The following is a 20,268-nucleotide window of genomic DNA, read 5'->3' as shown; positions in this document are numbered from 1 at the left end:
GGCGATCTTGCGGCGCCAGGCTTTTCACACCACCTGGCGCAGCGGCCCCTTCTACACCTTACACACGGGATCCCCCCGTTGGCATTACAGGCCACGTGTTTGGCTATTCCCCCCCCTATTGTATGATTTAGCCCTTCAGTCCTTAGTACTGATGCTTGTATTTTGCAGCACCTAGGGAGAGTCTCCCGGGCTGCCTTGCTGGATTCACTGCTCTTTCTCTCTTATGAGCAGGAGAGATCTTTTGTAGCCCTACGGGCGTTTTTATATAACTAATGAAAGGATCTTTTCTCGGAAAAAAAAGTTTGAAAACTTTCAAGGACGGATGGACTCTACCAAAGCACTTGCTTTCATTAGACAATTTGAGATAGCTTTTTGCAATGAAGACTTTTCGGAAAAGTCTATGCTCAGGCATGTGGGAATGCATCTCAAGGATACGGCAAGTGATTGGTGGCTTGCAAAAATACTTGATGGAAGTGCTGCCCCAACTTGGTCTTCTTTCAAAATTCAGTTTTATGATTAATTCTTACCACCAAACTTTGCGAGTCCGTTGCTTCATACATAGCAAAGTTTTGGAAAGTCCTTCTCAAGGTTACTCCCTTCATGAATATTGGAGAGGACGAGAAGAAGAGAAAGTTTGAATCGGGGCTCCATCACATCATTCAACAAAGCTTGGGAGTGTACCCAAATAAGACCATACAAGAGCTTATACACTCAGCCATAATTGCGGAGAACTTACACATAAAAGCACCCACAAATAAGCCATTTGCAGGTCAAAACAAGAGCAAATTCAGGGCTGGTTATGACCAGAAAAAGGGTGGACAGCCACCTAAGAATGCTCCCAAAGATGGCCGAGATGCAAAGGATGACTCCGAAAAGAAGCCGGGGGGTAAACGCCACAATTTTGGGCTCTCAAAACAGCAATTGGAAGAGTACGGGAAGGCTGGAAAATGCTTTAAGTGTGGCAGTAAAGATCATATATATCCTAAATGCCCACAGAATCCTAAGAATGCTGAGCCTAATGTGGAAAAGCCTCTTGTGAATGTTGTACCCGATGTGCAGGGTAATACAGGGCATGAGCCCAAGAGTAGAGTCATATGCAAGGCTTGGGGCAAATTGAAGGATCAGCCCGCTTTGTTTCTTTTTGATGATGCTTCCACAGATAACTTTATATCCGTACAGATGGCTGCCGCCATAGGTCTCAATGTGGAAGACATGGGAATGCAAATGAATGCAGATGCCGCCTTTGAGGGCAAACAGGTTGATGTAACTCCGGTCATTGGTAAGCTCCGTGTACAAATACAGGACTACCTCGACCATGAGAGCTTTTTAGTGGCTCCTCTTACAGGTTGTGATGTTTTGTTGGGGATGCCCTGGCATCACCGTTTAGAGCCTGTTAAGGCTTACAAAGAGAAGAAAATCAGCTTTGTACATAGAGGCCGTGAGCACTCTATAGATGCTGGTACTATTGGAAGTACCATACCTCTTGTAAGCCATGTACAAATTAATAAGGCAATAAAGAAATCAGCTTGTTCTTACTTGGTTTTTGTACGTGATACCATTGAACATTCTAGTGTTGATGTTAGTACATTAGATCAAGACAAGCTTAACTTTTTGAATGAGTTCAAAGATTGTTTTGCAAATGCTTTGCCAGCAAGGTTGCCACCAGAGAGGCCGGAAGATCATTGCATAGATCTAATTCCCGGTAGCTCTCCACCTAATAGGCCACCATACAGGGTGAGTGCTAGTCAACAAGACGAGATTATGGCACAGGTGAATGAACTTTTGGAAAAGGGTTTGATTCGACCTAGTTCCTCGCCATATTACTCGCCGGTACTTCTTGTTCAAAAGAAGGATGGTACTTACAGGATGTGTGTTGATTACCGTGCCCTCAATAAGATAACCATCAAGAATCGGTTTCCCATTCCGCGCATTGATGACATCTTGGACAAGCTTGAAGGTTCGGCATATTTCAGCCGAATAGACCTCAAGAGTGGGTATCATCAAGTGAGAGTGGCACCTCAAGATGTACACAAGACTGCATTTAGGACAGCCTTTGGTCTTTATGAGTTTTTGGTGGTGCCTTTTGGCCTTACAAATGCACCCGCTACCTTCAACAGGATGATGGACAGGGTGTTCAGAAAGCATAGAAAGTTCATGGGTATATTCTTTGATGACATTATTGTATTCTCAAAGAATGAAGCCCAACATCGTGAGCACCTGGCTATTGTGTTTAAAGAGCTTAAGGAAAATCAGCTCTACATAAATGCAAAAAAGAGTGAATTCTTCCTCCCAGAGATTCACTATCTTGGTCACATTGTATCAAAGGATGGTGTGCGCATGGATCCCGCAAAGATACAAGCCATGCAAGAATGGCCAGAGCTGAAATCACTCCATGAAGTGAGGAGCTTCCTTGGTTTATGTGCTTACTACAGGAGGTTCGTCAAGCATTTTGCTTTCATTGCCGCTCCGTTACATGAGTTAACGAAGAAGAAAGCAATTTTTAAATGGACACAAGAAGAGAGATGCCTTTCAAAAGTTGAAGAGTGCAATCATCTCGGGACCGGTACTCATTATTCCGGATTTGCACAAACCTTTTGTGGTGGAAAGTGATGCATGTGGGGACTGCATAGGGGCTGTTTTGAACCAAGAAGGACATGCCATTGCCTATGAGAGCAGACGCTTGCAACATGCAGAGCTTCACTTACAGGTTTATGAGAAGGAGTTGTTGGTTGTAATTCATGCCCTTACTATTTGGAAACACTATCTTTTAGGGGCCGATTTTATGGTCAAAACTGATCATCAAAGTTTGAGATAACTTTTTGACTCAAAGTAAGCTCTCAGAGAAGCATATGAGATGGGCAAATTTCCTCTCAATGTTTCATTTTCAGATTTTACACACTCCAAGGAAAAAGAATGTGGTGGCAGATGCCTTATCTAGACGACCACAGGTTGATGCTATTACAGTTGCATATCATGGGAAAGCATTGCTATGGATTTCATTATGGATTTGCCAAGGACGCCACAGGGAAATGATGCTATTTGGACCATCATTGACAGGTTTAGCAAGCAGGTACATTTCATTCCCGTGCGCAAGACAATAAAGCCAGATCATATGGCTGGGATGTTTTTGGCACAGATATTCAAACACCATGGCACGCCTAAATCTATTGTGGGGGATAGAGATCCTAGAACCACAAGTTTATTTTGCGCGCATTGTTTGACAATATGAGTACAAAGCTGAACTTCTCATCAGCTTACCATCCACAGACAGATGGGCAAAGTGAAATAGCAAATTCAGCCGTCCTCGACTTGCTGAAATCTTATGTATCCGACCGCAAATCGGATTGGGAGAAGTATTTACCACTTGTGGAGTTTGCCTACAACAATACGGTACATTTACTTCTACGGGCAAGGCGCCCTTTGAGATTATCTATGGCAAGGTGGTACTACCACCCATCCTTCGTACAAAGGATGAGATTTTTGCAGCAGATGAGTATGTCAGAGACTTGGATACTGCATTTGCACAGGTACGGACAGCCATAGAGAGGTCTCAAACCAAGAATAAAAAGGCAGCTGATAAGCATAGAAGGGATGTACAATTCAAACAAGGTGATTGGGTCTTGCTGAAATTTGAAAAGGCACGACTTCGGAAGAGGCCAGGGAAAGAGGGAAAGTACCTTAAGCTTTCCAACAGGTACTATGGACCTTTTCAGATCTTGGAGAAGATCAATGATGTTGTATTTCGGCTTGTACTCCCAGATCATTGGAACATGCATAATGCTTTTCATGTGAGCCTATCGAGGCCTTATGTGGGACCGACACCGTTTGAGCCGGTTTTGGAAGACCCACCCGAGGTGGATGAGCTGGAAGAGATTCTTCAACCTGAACAGATTGTTTTTCACAAGGAACAAAAGCTTGCGGGAGGCAAACTTGTTCGTAGGTACCTTGTGAAGTTCAAGAATTATTCAGCTTTGGATGCGAAATGGATGGATGAGGCCTACTTCGAGGATTACCCAGATCTTTTGAAGGCCTATCTGGAGGCTTTTCGGTTGCGGTCAACTGATTAGAAGCCGGGGGGATGTCACAAACCCCTATATTCTAGGGACATGCGGATGCGTGTCAGGCCTAGAAACATGCGGATGCATGCATGTATTATACCTAGGCATGTGTATGGATCATATGAGTGGATGCATATGAGTCCAAGGACATGGCAGGACATTTGTGGACTTTCGGGCGGTGCCCGTGTGGATTCCGGCCATGCACACATGGTGTGTTATGATGGCAGGCGGAATATTTTCAAGTACAAGAATGATGATTTATTTTGGCTTGTGAAGTCCGAGGGACCGGGGACGCCCGGGCACCTTGTGGACACGTGTGTGCACTCCTGTTTGGGCCTAAAACTGTGGGCTTATGGGTTTTGCAGGTGGTAAGTGCGTCCACACTCAATTTACAGCTTACTTCATTTACTACTAAGGTTTATTGGTTTGCAGGTCCACACTCATTAATAAGTGGCCGGACAACTTATAATGCGTTCGCATTTGGTTGGACCAAAATTAATGAAGTCCGGACAGCTTATGGCCATTTCCCATTTGGTTGGACCTAAACTTATAGAAACATGACAAATGGAGCACTATGGGCTGGACACCTACCTGGACACCTTATGGGGACACATGTCAGCCAGTATGTGTACCCACCAGGCCCACTGGAAAAAGGCGCCTCCCTCAAGAGGCCCTTTTGGGCTGTTTTATTCATTATTCAACACATTGGAGAGCTGGTTGGAGTTTTGGGAGTTGCTACAGGGCTGGTTGCTTGCTTCCCGAACTCACACAAGCTTGGACAACGATCCCCACACTCTTCTAAAGGGCTGGTTGGTAAATTTCAGGCCTGCAATTTCTGGTTATTGCGAGTTTTGGGCTGGTTACAGGTGTCCAAAGTCAACTTGGACAGTACAGGACAGCTCTAGGGACCTCCACAGGGCTGTAGGACCCTTTACAGGTGGATTTCTCGCGATAGAAAGTTGCTGTTTTGGACTGGTTATTGCACAAAACAGGCCGGACAGCAATGGAATATGGGAGCATGGATGTGTCTCAAGGATTCTTGGTATAGCAGGTGCTTAGGGCAAGCATTGGGGACACTTGCTCGCGGAGAACACAGGTTTCTAGATCAGTTTCTCGCGTGGAAACAGGGCCTAAAGATCCATTTACATCTTGTGCAGGGCGGAGTACGTGTGAGGATTGTGATACTCTTGTGCAGGGCGGATGTACCTGTGAAGAGGCTTGTGCAGGGCGGATGTACCTGTGTGTAGGGCGGATGTACCTACAGATTTCCTTGTTTGAAATGTATTCATTCATAATGTATTTGGAAGAATCAGGTGCAGGCTGGTGGTGAATCCCAGGGCACCCGTAATCTTGTACTTTCCAGACTCTTTTGGTAATATAACCTAAAGGGGGGGGGGTCAGCCTATCATCGGCCCCTTTATGTGGTGTACTGTCATTTTCAGCTTTGTGGTTGTAATGCTCAAGTGTTAAGTGCTCAAAATCTTGTTCACATTTATACGATTCCAATACACGCGTCCGCCTCCCGTTACATTTCAATAAGATAACCATCAAGAATCGGTTTCCCATTCCGCGCATTGATGACATCTTGGACAAGCTTGAAGGTTCGGCATATTTCAGCCGAATAGACCTTAAGAGTGGGTATCATGAAGTGAGAGTGGCACCTCAAGATGTACACAAGACTGCATTTAGGACAGCCTTTGGTCTTTATGAGTTTTTGGTGGTGCCTTTTGGCCTTACAAATGCATCCGCTACCTTCAACAGGATGATGGACAGGGTGTTCAGAAAGCATAGAAAGTTCACGGGTATATTCTTTGATGACATTATTGTATTCTCAAAGAATGAAGCCCAACATCGTGAGCACCTGGCTATTGTGTTTAAAGAGCTTAAGGAAAATCAGCTCTACATAAATGCAAAAAAGAGTGAATTCTTCCTCCCAGAGATTCACTATCTTGGTCACATTGTATCAAAGGATGGTGTGCGCATGGATCCCGCAAAGATACAAGCCATGCAAGAATGGCCAGAGCTGAAATCACTCCATGAAGTGAGGAGCTTCCTTGGTTTATGTGCTTACTACAGGAGGTTCGTCAAGCATTTTGCTTTCATTGCCGCTCCGTTACATGAGTTAACGAAGAAGAAAGCAATTTTTAAATGGACACAAGAAGAGAGATGCCTTTCAAAAGTTGAAGAGTGCAATCATCTCGGGACCGGTACTCATTATTCCGGATTTGCACAAACCTTTTGTGGTGGAAAGTGATGCATGTGGGGACTGCATAGGGGCTGTTTTGAACCAAGAAGGACATGCCATTGCCTATGAGAGCAGACGCTTGCAACATGCAGAGCTTCACTTACAGGTTTATGAGAAGGAGTTGTTGGCTGTAATTCATGCCCTTACTATTTGGAAACACTATCTTTTAGGGGCCGATTTTATGGTCAAAACTGATCATCAAAGTTTGAGATAACTTTTTGACTCAAAGTAAGCTCTCAGAGAAGCATATGAGATGGGTAAATTTCCTCTCAATGTTTCATTTTCAGATTTTACACACTCCAAGGAAAAAGAATGTGGTGGCAGATGCCTTATCTAGACGACCACAGGTTTATGCTATTACAGTTGCATACCATGGGAAAGCATTGCTATGGATTTCATTATGGATTTGCCAAGGACGCCACAGGGAAATGATGCTATTTGGACCATCATTGACAGGTTTAGCAAGCAGGTACATTTCATTCCCGTGCGCAAGACAATAAAGCCAGATCATATGGCTGGGATGTTTTTGGCACAGATATTCAAACACCATGGCACGCCTAAATCTATTGTGGGGGATAGAGATCCTAGAACCACAAGTTTATTTTGCGCGCATTGTTTGACAATATGGGTACAAAGCTGAACTTCTCATCAGCTTACCATCCACAGACAGATGGGCAAAGTGAAATAGCAAATTCAGCCGTCCTCGACTTGCTGAAATCTTATGTATCCGACCGCAAATCGGATTGGGAGAAGTATTTACCACTTGTGGAGTTTGCCTACAACAATACGGTACATTTACTTCTACGGGCAAGGCGCCCTTTGAGATTATCTATGGCAAGGTGGTACTACCACCCATCCTTCGTACAAAGGATGAGATTTTTGCAGCAGATGAGTATGTCAGAGACTTGGATACTGCATTTGCACAGGTACGGACAGCCATAGAGAGGTCTCAAACCAAGAATAAAAAGGCAGCTGATAAGCATAGAAGGGATGTACAATTCAAACAAGGTGATTGGGTCTTGCTGAAATTTGAAAAGGCACGACTTCGGAAGAGGCCAGGGAAAGAGGGAAAGTACCTTAAGCTTTCCAACAGGTACTATGGACCTTTTCAGATCTTGGAGAAGATCAATGATGTTGTATTTCGGCTTGTACTCCCAGATCATTGGAACATGCATAATGCTTTTCATGTGAGCCTATCGAGGCCTTATGTGGGACCGACACCGTTTGAGCCGGTTTTGGAAGACCCACCCGAGGTGGATGAGCTGGAAGAGATTCTTCAACCTGAACAGATTGTTTTTCACAAGGAACAAAAGCTTGCGGGAGGCAAACTTGTTCGTAGGTACCTTGTGAAGTTCAAGAATTATTCAGCTTTGGATGCGAAATGGATGGATGAGGCCTACTTCGAGGATTACCCAGATCTTTTGAAGGCCTATCTGGAGGCTTTTCGGTTGCGGTCAACTGATTAGAAGCCGGGGGGATGTCACAAACCCCTATATTCTAGGGACATGCGGATGCGTGTCAGGCCTAGAAACATGCGGATGCATGCATGTATTATACCTAGGCATGTGTATGGATCATATGAGTGGATGCATATGAGTCCAAGGACATGGCAGGACATTTGTGGACTTTCGGGCGGTGCCCGTGTGGATTCCGGCCATGCACACATGGTGTGTTATGATGGCAGGCGGAATATTTTCAAGTACAAGAATGATGATTTATTTTGGCTTGTGAAGTCCGAGGGACCGGGGACGCCCGGGCACCTTGTGGACACGTGTGTGCACTCCTGTTTGGGCCTAAAACTGTGGGCTTATGGGTTTTGCAGGTGGTAAGTGCGTCCACACTCAATTTACAGCTTACTTCATTTACTACTAAGGTTTATTGGTTTGCAGGTCCACACTCATTAATAAGTGGCCGGACAACTTATAATGCGTTCGCATTTGGTTGGACCAAAATTAATGAAGTCCGGACAGCTTATGGCCATTTCCCATTTGGTTGGACCTAAACTTATAGAAACATGACAAATGGAGCACTATGGGCTGGACACCTACCTGGACACCTTATGGGGACACATGTCAGCCAGTATGTGTACCCACCAGGCCCACTGGAAAAAGGCGCCTCCCTCAAGAGGCCCTTTTGGGCTGTTTTATTCATTATTCAACACATTGGAGAGCTGGTTGGAGTTTTGGGAGTTGCTACAGGGCTGGTTGCTTGCTTCCCGAACTCACACAAGCTTGGACAACGATCCCCACACTCTTCTAAAGGGCTGGTTGGTAAATTTCAGGCCTGCAATTTCTGGTTATTGCGAGTTTTGGGCTGGTTACAGGTGTCCAAAGTCAACTTGGACAGTACAGGACAGCTCTAGGGACCTCCACAGGGCTGTAGGACCCTTTACAGGTGGATTTCTCGCGATAGAAAGTTGCTGTTTTGGACTGGTTATTGCACAAAACAGGCCGGACAGCAATGGAATATGGGAGCATGGATGTGTCTCAAGGATTCTTGGTATAGCAGGTGCTTAGGGCAAGCATTGGGGACACTTGCTCGCGGAGAACACAGGTTTCTGGATCAGTTTCTCGCGTGGAAACAGGGCCTAAAGATCCATTTACATCTTGTGCAGGGCGGAGTACCTGTGAGGATTGTGATACTCTTGTGCAAGGCGGATGTACCTGTGAAGAGGCTTGTGCAGGGCGGATGTACCTGTGTGTAGGGCGGATGTACCTACAGATTTCCTTGTTTGAAATGTATTCATTCATAATGTATTTGGAAGAATCAGGTGCAGGTTGGTGGTGAATCCCAGGGCACCCGTAATCTTGTACTTTCCAGACTCTTTTGGTAATATAACCTAAAGGGGGGGGGGGGGGGGGGTCAGCCTATCATCGGCCCCTTTATGTGGTGTACTGTCATTTTCAGCTTTGTGGTTGTAATGCTCAAGTGTTAAGTGCTCAAAATCTTGTTCACATTTATACGATTCCAATACACGCGTCCGCCTCCCGTTACATTGGTATCAGAGCTCAGTTTTTTCCCTCATTGGAAAACGGTCTGAGGCTTGGAATCATTACTGGTGACCTGATTTGAGTGTCATGGACAGCCACATTTCTGACAGTGTGGAGAACACACAGGACCGTGAATTTCTTGGTACAAGGGATGCAAAAGATGCTACACGCAATGATGTCTATGGAGATGCAGGTACTCGTGACACTATGCATTCTGATTTGGAATCTTTGAGGCATCAAGTACGACGCTATAGGGCTGAAACCGAAGAGCTTAGGTCATTGAAAAATGACCCGGATGTACAAAGGGTGTTGGCTGTGAAGGCAAAAGCTTCGGTCCATGAAGTCACTTTTGAAGCAATTGCAAAGGAAATGGATGTTGAGAAACCCCGAGAGCTTGCACTTGCATACCTAATGGTTAAGGGTGATGTATACACTGAAGCAGATGGTAGTTTGGCTTTCAAGAAGCCACCCCTCATGGCTGCCCGTGGTGGTGCACATGATGCACAACAAGCAGGAAGAGCACAGCAAGTGCCAAATGCTGAAAGGACAAGAGTCCCTGATGCTAGGCTTGATGCAGGTCAAGAGAAGAGTAAGGATGAGGGATCGTCTACTCATTCCCACTTTGCTCCAAGAAGACATCCGTTCTCGTGTTGAGCTTTCCACTCATTTGGAGAGTGTGGCTCAAGAGAGAACGAAGAGGGATCGTGAATCTTCATCGCGGCATCATCATCATGCAGATGAACAGGATGTACATAGGGATGCATATAGAAGGAAGAAGCCTCGAGAGTTCAAGTCAGGTGACAAGGATGTAAAGTTTGAAAACTTTCAAGGACGGATGGACTCTACCAAAGCACTTGCTTTCATTAGACAATTTGAGATAGCTTTTTGCAATGAAGACTTTTCGGAAAAGTCTATGCTCAGGCATGTGGGAATGCATCTCAAGGATACGGCAAGTGATTGGTGGCTTGCAAAAATACTTGATGGAAGTGCTGCCCCAACTTGGTCTTCTTTCAAAATTCAGTTTTATGATTAATTCTTACCACCAAACTTTGCAAAGGATGTACGCAAGGAGTGGGATTGGCTGTCTTAAGATGAGGGAGAGTCCGTTGCTTCATACATAGCAAAGTTTTGGAAAGTCCTTCTCAAGGTTACTCCCTTCATGAATATTGGAGAGGACGAGAAGAAGAGAAAGTTTGAATCGGGGCTCCATCACATCATTCAACAAAGCTTGGGAGTGTACCCAAATAAGACCATACAAGAGCTTATACACTCAGCCATGATTGCGGAGAACTTACACATAAAAGCACCCACAAATAAGCCATTTGCAGGTCAAAACAAGAGCAAATTCAGGGCTGGTTATGACCAGAAAAAGGGTGGACAGCCACCTAAGAATGCTCCCAAAGATGGCCGAGATGCAAAGGATGACTCCGAAAAGAAGCCGGGGGGTAAACGCCACAATTTTGGGCTCTCAAAACAGCAATTGGAAGAGTACGGGAAGGCTGGAAAATGCTTTAAGTGTGGCAGTAAAGATCATATATATCCTAAATGCCCACAGAATCCTAAGAATGCTGAGCCTAATGTGGAAAAGCCTCTTGTGAATGTTGTACCCGATGTGCAGGGTAATACAGGGCATGAGCCCAAAAGTAGAGTCATATGCAAGGCTTGGGGCAAATTGAAGGATCAGCCTGCTTTGTTTCTTTTTGATGATGCTTCCACAGATAACTTTATATCCGTAAAAATGGCTGCCGCCATAGGTCTCAATGTGGAAGACATGGGAATGCAAATGAATGCAGATGCCGCCTTTGAGGGCAAACAGGTTGATGTAACTCCGGTCATTGGTAAGCTCCGTGTACAAATACAGGACTACCTCGACCATGAGAGCTTTTTAGTGGCTCCTCTTACAGGTTGTGATGTTTTGTTGGGGATGCCCTGGCATCACCGTTTAGAGCCTGTTAAGGCTTACAAAGAGAAGAAAATCAGCTTTGTACATAGAGGCCGTGAGCACTCTATAGATGCTGGTACTATTGGAAGTACCATACCTCTTGTAAGCCATGTACAAATTAATAAGGCAATAAAGAAATCAGCTTGTTCTTACTTGGTTTTTGTACGTGATACCATTGAACATTCTAGTGTTGATGTTAGTACATTAGATCAAGACAAGCTTAACTTTTTGAATGAGTTCAAAGATTGTTTTGCGAATGCTTTGCCAGCAAGGTTGCCACCAGAGAGGCCGGAAGATCATTGCATAGATCTAATTCCCGGTAGCTCTCCACCTAATAGGCCACCATACATGGTGAGTGCTAGTCAACAAGACGAGATTATGGCACAGGTGAATGAACTTTTGGAAAAGGGTTTGATTCGACCTAGTTCCTCGCCATATTACTCGCCGGTACTTCTTGTTCAAAAGAAGGATGGTACTTACAGGATGTGTGTTGATTACCGTGCCCTCAATAAGATAACCATCAAGAATCGGTTTCCCATTCCGCGCATTGATGACATCTTGGACAAGCTTGAAGGTTCGGCATATTTCAGCCGAATAGACCTCAAGAGTGGGTATCATCAAGTGAGAGTGGCACCTCAAGATGTACACAAGACTGCATTTGGTCTTTATGAGTTTTTGGTGGTGCCTTTTGGCCTTACAAATGCATCCGCTACCTTCAACAGGATGATGGACAGGGTGTTCAGAAAGCATAGAAAGTTCACGGGTATATTCTTTGATGACATTATTGTATTCTCAAAGAATGAAGCCCAACATCGTGAGCACCTGGCTATTGTGTTTAAAGAGCTTAAGGAAAATCAGCTCTACATAAATGCAAAAAAGAGTGAATTCTTCCTCCCAGAGATTCACTATCTTGGTCACATTGTATCAAAGGATGGTGTGCGCATGGATCCCACAAAGATACAAGCCATGCAAGAATGGCCAGAGCTGAAATCACTCCATGAAGTGAGGAGCTTCCTTGGTTTATGTGCTTACTACAGGAGGTTCGTCAAGCATTTTGCTTTCATTGCCGCTCCGTTACATGAGTTAACGAAGAAGAAAGCAATTTTTAAATGGACACAAGAAGAGAGATGCCTTTCAAAAGTTGAAGAATGCAATCATCTCGGGACCGGTACTCATTATTCCGGATTTGCACAAACCTTTTGTGGTGGAATGTGATGCATGTGGGGACTGCATAGGGGCTGTTTTGAACCAAGAAGGACATGCCATTGCCTATGAGAGCAGACGCTTGCAACATGCAGAGCTTCACTTACAGGTTTATGAGAAGGAGGTGTTGGCTGTAATTCATGCCCTTACTATTTGGAAACACTATCTTTTAGGGGCCGATTTTATGGTCGCTGATAAGCATAGAAGGGATGTACAATTCAAACAAGGTGATTGGGTCTTGCTGAAATTTGAAAAGGCACGACTTCGGAAGAGGCCAGGGAAAGAGGGAAAGTACCTTAAGCTTTCCAACAAGTACTATGGACCTTTTCAGATCTTGGAGAAGATCAATGATGTTGTATTTCGGCTTGTACTCCCAGATCATTGGAACATGCATAATGCTTTTCATGTGAGCCTATTGAGGCCTTATGTGGGACCGACACCGTTTGAGCCGGTTTTGGAAGACCCACCCGAGGTGGATGAGCTGGAAGAGATTCTTCAACCTGAACAGATTGTTTTTCACAAGGAACGAAAGCTTGCGGGAGGCAAACTTGTTCGTAGGTACCTTGTGAAGTTCAAGAATTATTCAGCTTTGGATGCGAAATGGATGGATGAGGCCTACTTCGAGGATTACCCAGATCTTTTGAAGGCCTATCTGGAGGCTTTTCGGTTGCGGTCAACTGATTAGAAGCCGGGGGGATGTCACAAACCCCTATATTCTAGGGACATGCGGATGCGTGTCAGGCCTAGAAACATGCGGATGCATGTATGTATTATACCTAGGCATGTGTATGGATCATATGAGTGGATGCATATGAGTCCAAGGACATGGCAGGACATTTGTGGACTTTCGGGCGGTGCCCGTGTGGATTCCGGCCATGCACACATGGTGTGTTATGATGGCAGGCGGAATATTTTCAAGTACAAGAATGATGATAGGTGGTTCTCCAAGTTTACATGTGCACGATGCATAAATGATGCATGCCATAACTTTATTTTACTTTGTGTGACATTGTCTTGCTGCGTGGACAATGCTTGTTATTTTGGCTTGTGAAGTCCGAGGGACCGGGGACGCCCGGGTACCTTGTGGACACGTGTGTGCACTCCTGTTTGGGCCTAAAACTGTGGGCTTATGGGTTTTGCAGGTGGTAAGTGCGTCCACACTCAATTTACAGCTTACTTCATTTTCTACTAAGGTTTATTGGTTTGCAGGTCCACACTCATTAATAAGTGGCCGGATAACTTATAATGCGTTCGCATTTGGTTGGACCAAAATTAATGAAGTCCGGACAGCTTATGGCCATTTCCCATTTGTTTGGACCTAAACTTATAGAAACAGGACAAATGGAGCACTATGGGCTGGACACCTACCTGGACACCTTATGGGGACACATGTCAGCCAGTATGTGTACCCACCAGGCCCGTTAGGTGGCACTGGAAAAAGGCGTCTCCCTCAAGAGGCCCTTTTGGGCTGTTTTATTCATTATTCAACACATTGGAGAGCTGGTTGGAGTTTTGGGAGTTGCTACAGGGCTGGTTGCTTGCTTCCCGGACTCACACAAGCTTGGACAACGATCCCCACACTCTTCTAAAGGGTTGGTTGGTAAATTTCAGGCCTGCAATTTCTGGTTATTGCGAGTTTTGGGCTGGTTACAGGTGTCCAAAGTCAACTTGGACAGTACAGGACAGCTCTAGGGACCTCCACAGGGCTGTAGGACCCTTTACAGGTGGATTTCTCGCGATAGAAAGTTGCTGTTTTGGATTGGTTATTGCACAAAACAGGCCGGACAGCAATGGAATATGGGAGCATGAATGTGTCTCAAGGATTCTTGGTATAGCAGGTGCTTAGGGCAAGCATTGGGGACACTTGCTCGCGGAGAACACAGGTTTCTGGATCAGTTTTTCGCGTGGAAACAGGGCCTAAAGATCCATTTACATCTTGTGCAGGGCGGAGTACCTGTGAGGATTGTGATACTCTTGTGCAGGGCGGATGTACCTGTGAAGAGGCTTGTGCAGGGCGGATGTACCTGTGTGTAGGGCGGATGTGCCTACAGATTTCTCTTGTTTGAAATTTATTCATTCATAATGTATTTGGAAGAATCAGGTGCAGGCTGGTGGTGAATCCCAGGGCACGCGTAATCTTGTACTTTCCAGACTCTTTTGGTAATATAACCTAAAGGGGGGGGGTCAGCCTATCATCGGCCCCTTTATGTGGTGTACTGTCATTTTCAGCTTTGTGGTTGTAATGCTCAAGTGTTAAGTGCTCAAAATCTTGTTCACATTTATACGATTCCAATACACGCGTCCGCCTCCCGTTACAGAAGTCGACATTGATCCTGGGTGGTGACTCGTGAGGCAACCGAGTCACAGTCCTAGTCGTGGTCAAGGGCGATGATCAATGGAAGGAGAGGACTGCGGCTCTCGCATCCGAGGGCGTGGAGTGAGATTGGTGAAGGATCACACAAATGCGGATAGGGATCACCATCTCGGAGAAGTAGCTGGACTCCATCGGCAGGCACCAGGAAAAAGAGAGATCCACGGAATGCCCCATGATCTGAGGGGGGACTCCAACAGACTCTGGTGGGAGGGCTGCTGTCTGAGATGCAGTGATGATCATGGCTACTGGGTCAAAGAACGTTGAACTATTTGTCGGACCTGAGTCCTGAGCAAAGCGTGATAGATCAGCCGGCGGGGACGAAGAGGCGAGGTGGGGGGTAGAAGCGGCGGCTGAAAAGGAGGGGGGGGCACAGGGGAGTGTTGCTGTGTGGTGTTTGTTGAAGGTGGAGAGGATGGAGGGGTGAGGGAGGCGGGAAGGCAGGGCGGGGCAGGGGTCTGTGAGTGAGAAGCTGATGATGAGGGAAAGATGGGGAGAGATGAGGTGGGCAGAACCAGGGCCAACAGGGAGAGGCACCTGAGATTGCGGGTCTTCTTTGTGACAGGGAGAAGGATCTGAAGAGGAGGGCCCCATTAAGACAGAATTAGAAGCTGACTGGCCTGCCGAATCTCCTAACAATTCTGCATCTGGATCCTGAAGTAGATGCGAGTAAGGTTCTTAGTGGGGACCGGTCTCAGGGTCCACGTTGGGACTTGTGCTAGGTGATTGCTGGCCATGTTCTGTATGGCGGCGCTGTCATTGAGGCCGGCCAGCGGGCTGTCACTGTGGCCTGGAGGAGGGCTGCTAGAAGCGAAAGCTTACTGGGGGGAGGTCTCTCATCCGCTGTCGGAGGGGGGTGAGGTGTGTCCTCAAACACCTGCTGGGGTGGGGGGCAATGTCATGCCCAGTGTCATGAGGGTGAGGGTGGTCTCCTCGCTGGTTGCCCTGGCTCTAGGGGCAGTCCAAGATGGAGCTGCCTGGGGTGGGCCGCTCGCGAGATGCCCCATCTGACGACAAATGAAACACTGTCCAGGGAGTGTAGCAAAAACGAGAGGCGTTGAGGCGAGGAATTGAGGGGAACTGGGGAAGGTTCTCTGTCGAGGCTATGAGCACCCTGATGGATGGATCATGGGAGACCCGCTGCTGTGGTGACTGTTGAAGCTGTCGTCTGGGGGGTCTCAATGACCTGTCCAAGGATGCTGCCGAGCGCGTGGAGGTTGCACTACTCTTTGACAAGGAACGGGAAGCTTGGTGCAGATGCCATGAAATTAAAGTCGGGCAAGAAGGCGTGGTGCCATTTAGTGAAGTACGCATGAGCATTGCATAACACGATGGGGCTCTGCAGCAGGTCCACCAAGGCGGAAGAGTCAAACTCCACTTGGATGTAGCCGTTCCCAGGAACTGGATATTGGAGATCCATCCCTGCTCGCTGATCAAAGTGGCTTGCAAGAGACATCAAATCAGGCCCGTAGCAGGTTGGCTATGAGCTTGCAGACCATTGAAGAGGTTTGCAAAGAGGCAACATTGGTTGACAAGAGTTGGACACCGCTTCAGATAACTGGCAATGAAGGATGGTCTCAGTACGGGAAGGTGGAGCGGCCGCCATGGAGTCCTCTGAAGGGGTGAAGCCAGAGACCGGAAAAACAATGCCGAAAAATGGACAATCTCCCATCTTCGTAGCTTGTACTCCATTAAATCTTCAAGCAAGGTGTCAAGCTGGTGCAAGCAGGCCCTTGTTGTTTAAAAGGAAGAGTAGCAGAGACTACTTTAAGAGAATCTGCATTGGTGGTTAGCAAATTGTACAAATAGTGCCCGGTCTACCTAATACCCACTCTCAATGTAACATCAGTTCTACCTTGCATAGATCCTATTAATATTCCTTGTTAATTGGATCAGGACAACTGTAATCTCTGTGCAGACTCCTGTATCATAGAATTAACAGTATAGCTGCATAAAGGAAGGAATGATGGTAGGGCAAGAGGTGTATATCTTCAAACAGCCCTTGCTTCTCTTAGGGTCAGAAAGCATTTGTAGAATGACAAAATTCCAATAAATGCAGTCGTCATGGATGCACGTTTTGTGGAAAAAATTGTACCCCAGACTAGTTAACTAGTTGAAAGCTGTCCCTGAAACCCTACGTATTCCCAGGTGACTTCTTTATCTTGCACTAAAATGTCTAGGAAGAGTAGAGGACTTGGGACTTGGTCGTTGGATTGATGGTCTCTAGTAATAGAAGGCGCTTTTAGAGTTTCTCATCTTTAATACCGAAGGGAAATAAACGGAAGTGCTTCTAATTTTACGCCACATGGTAGATGCAGAAGGGATAAGATGGAAGGCATATATACACAATAGCGGAAAAGGGGCAAAGTTGAAGGCTTCTTATAAGTTGGGTCACCATATTAGGCCATGCTATGTATGATGTGTTAATGATATGAAGCATTAAGTAGACTCTCATGAAGGTGGAGAGGGAGCTGGGAGGATCCATATTGAGTTCTTGGAGTAAAGTAGTGGCTCTGACCAGCTGAAAGGGAGATGCAGTCATATCTGTGTGCACTTAATAACCTCTCTCATTTTCTTGTGTGGCTTATCATTATGCATTTCAGCTATGGTGTCCATAATAATTATGGTCTCAATCATGCTCTGTTTGTGTGGTAGGTTGGATGAGAACCCAAAAGATCCATGGAGCTTATCGCGCACAGCGATTGATTCATTAGCAGCTGCAATGTTGGTAACTATTATTCTTGATATTTGGCGTCTCCTCATTGGGCCCATTGTTGACATTCCTAATACACCCTCATACAAAGAATGCCTCAAGTATGGAATTCCATGGATGTCATAAGCTCAAAACAGCACTAGTGCATCGTTCCCTTCAATCATGTCATCATGATAGTTTAGTTATGCTGATATGCCCTCTTGTACTTTCTCATTCTCAAAATTGGAGCCTACTTGGTGCTGCTTTTTGTTTTTGGATCTAGGACTGTTAGAAGGATGTTCTTTAGGGAATTTTTAAGAGATGGATGCCCATCGTGGGTTGTTTATCCTCCTCTGAGCAATGTGGGTGTGGCCAGTGCAAACAGAGAAGTATATGCCGAAGTCTTGTCGGCTGAACTCAGAAATGGCTGTTTGAAAAACATTGGATCCTCTTTCTATATTTCCAAAATTTGCGGTTAACATTGATGTCCAGATTCAAATTTTAGAATTTCTTGCTAGACATGATATGGTTGTAAATTTAATAACAGCTTGATTGCTAAGCTTGACTTCCAAAACTTCAAGATAGTTTCTAAAATCAATTTCAACTGCACTACTCATGTGAATGCTTTATGATGGTGGAGCAAGTGTTGGGGTCTCTCTCTCTCTCTCTCTCTCTCTCTCTCTCTCTCTCTCTCTCTCGCGGATATCCGCCATCGACCGATGAGAGACATCTTTGGATAGTGATGTGTATGATGCTTACCTTTGTTGCTGGAGTGTTCCTCCCAGATGTTATCCATTAGGACCTCCTAGTACCGTACTTTTCCTCGTAGTTGTTTCAGTTTCAGTTAGTTGTTTAGTTGTTTTTAGCTTTCCTTACACAGACATTGTATCAGATCCACCAATTGTTGTAACCTTTTTGGTCTCATAGGTCATTTTGGTCTTTTGAAGACGTTAATATTTCATTTCATTTCATTTCATTTCATTTCTCTCTCTCTCAGCAATGTTGTGTGTTGAGTGCAAACAGAGAGGTATATGCCGAAGTCTTGTCGGCTGAACTCAGAAATGGCTGTTTGAAAAACATTGGATCCTCTTTCTATATTTCCAAATTTTGCAGTTACCATTGATGTCCAGATTCAAATTTTAGAGTTTCTTGCTAGACATGATATGGTTGTAAGGTTAATAGCAGCTTGATTGCTAAGCTTGCCTTCCAAAACTTCAAGCTAGTTTCTAAACTCAAATTCAATTGCACAACTCATGTGAATGCTTTATGATGGTGGAGCAAGTCTCTCTCTCAAATTCACAGTTGTATCCAGACACATGCACACTTTTTCTTTTGTTTCTTTTCTTCCGATGACCGGAAGAACACAGTTGTATTAATTTTTGTCTCATAGGCTGACTTTGGCCTCTCGTAGACGTTAATATATATATATATATATATATCTCTCTCTCTCTCTCTGGCAGCCCCGCTGTGCCTGGCACCGCTTTGCTACCCACGCCACCTCTGCTCGACCTGTGCGTTGTCTCGCTGCCCGCAACCCCAGCCCAGCTTTGCTGCCTGTACGTTGTGCTGCGCTTCCTCAGGGTCCTTCCACCTTTGCTGCTTGTACGCTGTGCTGCGCTTCCTCAGGCTCCCTCGCCTCCCTTATCCCACCCACGCACCCACCCTTGCTCAAGTCCCCAAGGCAGCAACATAATTTTCTTCTTAGGCTCCCAAGGAGGCAGCAACATAATCTTCTCTCTCTCTTCCCCTCTCTCGCTTGCACCAAGATGAAGAGATCTCTGAAATGGGATGCCCTGCATTCAGAACTAAATGCAATCATTGACTGGATGGAGAAACAAGTGCTTGCAAGCTCGGAGAAGCCAGAGAAGCACTCCTTAGGCGGATGGGCAAAAGATGGGCTGAAAGTTATTAGGGACATCCTGATATGCCAGGAAGATACATATGATATGGAAATTAAAGAGCTCAAGGAAGCCCATGCGACCGAAGTGGAATGCATAGGTTGAAGACCTCAAGGAGGAGCTACATGTGTGCAAAACACAGATGAAAGAAGGGGAAATTAATCCCTCCCTTGCCTCGGAGGTTGAAAGCCCATGCGACTGAAGTGGAAGGCATAGGTTGAAGACCTCAAGGAGGAGCTACATGTGTGCAAAGCACATATGAAAGAAGGGGAAATGAATCCGTCCCTTGCCTCGGAGGTTGAAAGCCTAAAAAACAAATTGCAGGAAGGTTTAGTAGCCACAAAGGAGGAGATGGAGAAAGGGTGGGTCGCAGTGGTTAAGCACGAAATAGAGAAAAAATGGATAGAAGTGGTGAGACAACACCTCATGCCCATGCCCATCATACATGATATGCTGGGAGAGGAGAAGAGGTGCTCTTCAACAGCAATGGGACACTATGGTCAGACATTTATTCATGGAGACCCACCACAGTCCGGAGAGAGAGTTGCCACGCATTTTAAGCTGAGTGGGCATTTGCCTACCAAGAGGAGACACGCCCATGTGGTGGGGTACGCGGGTTTGGCGGAGTGGCGGTACTATTCAGGACACATCTACAATCCATGATCACCATAGTCCGCAAGGACGTAGAGTCACGCTTCATGTGGGTGAGGTTACAGGTCACACTGGAGAGATGTATACACATTGCAAATATGTTACTTCCCACCTAGGAAGTCCTCATATGCTATTCTGGAGGAGGGAGAGCAGTTTTATCCCCTCCATGTAGACATCATTGAGTTTTCATGCTTGGGTGAAGTTCTCCTTTTAGGGGA

General features: G+C 45.7%; 1 protein-coding gene across 1 annotated transcript in view; it reads left to right on the top strand.

Annotated features, from left to right (window-relative positions):
- LOC147632700 (cycloeucalenol cycloisomerase-like) overlaps window positions 1–17,956 on the top strand; it is a 58,386-nt gene extending 40,430 nt beyond the window's left edge. Inside the window, exon 9 of the mRNA XM_086807528.1 lies at window positions 17,465–17,956. Coding sequence (XP_086663654.1) covers window positions 17,465–17,648 — 184 coding nt within the window. The 3' untranslated portion in view covers window positions 17,649–17,956. The remainder of the gene's footprint in view (window positions 1–17,464) is intronic.
- The last annotated feature ends 2,312 nt before the right edge of the window (window positions 17,957–20,268 follow it).

The sequence above is a fragment of the Cibotium barometz genome, chromosome 13 (genome assembly GCF_041138505.1).
Source record: "Cibotium barometz isolate CiBa-2024 chromosome 13, ASM4113850v1, whole genome shotgun sequence".
Classification (NCBI taxonomy): domain Eukaryota; kingdom Viridiplantae; phylum Streptophyta; class Polypodiopsida; order Cyatheales; family Cibotiaceae; genus Cibotium; species Cibotium barometz.
Note: the sequence above shows the minus strand (reverse complement) of the source record. Positions and strands in the feature narration are given on the sequence as shown.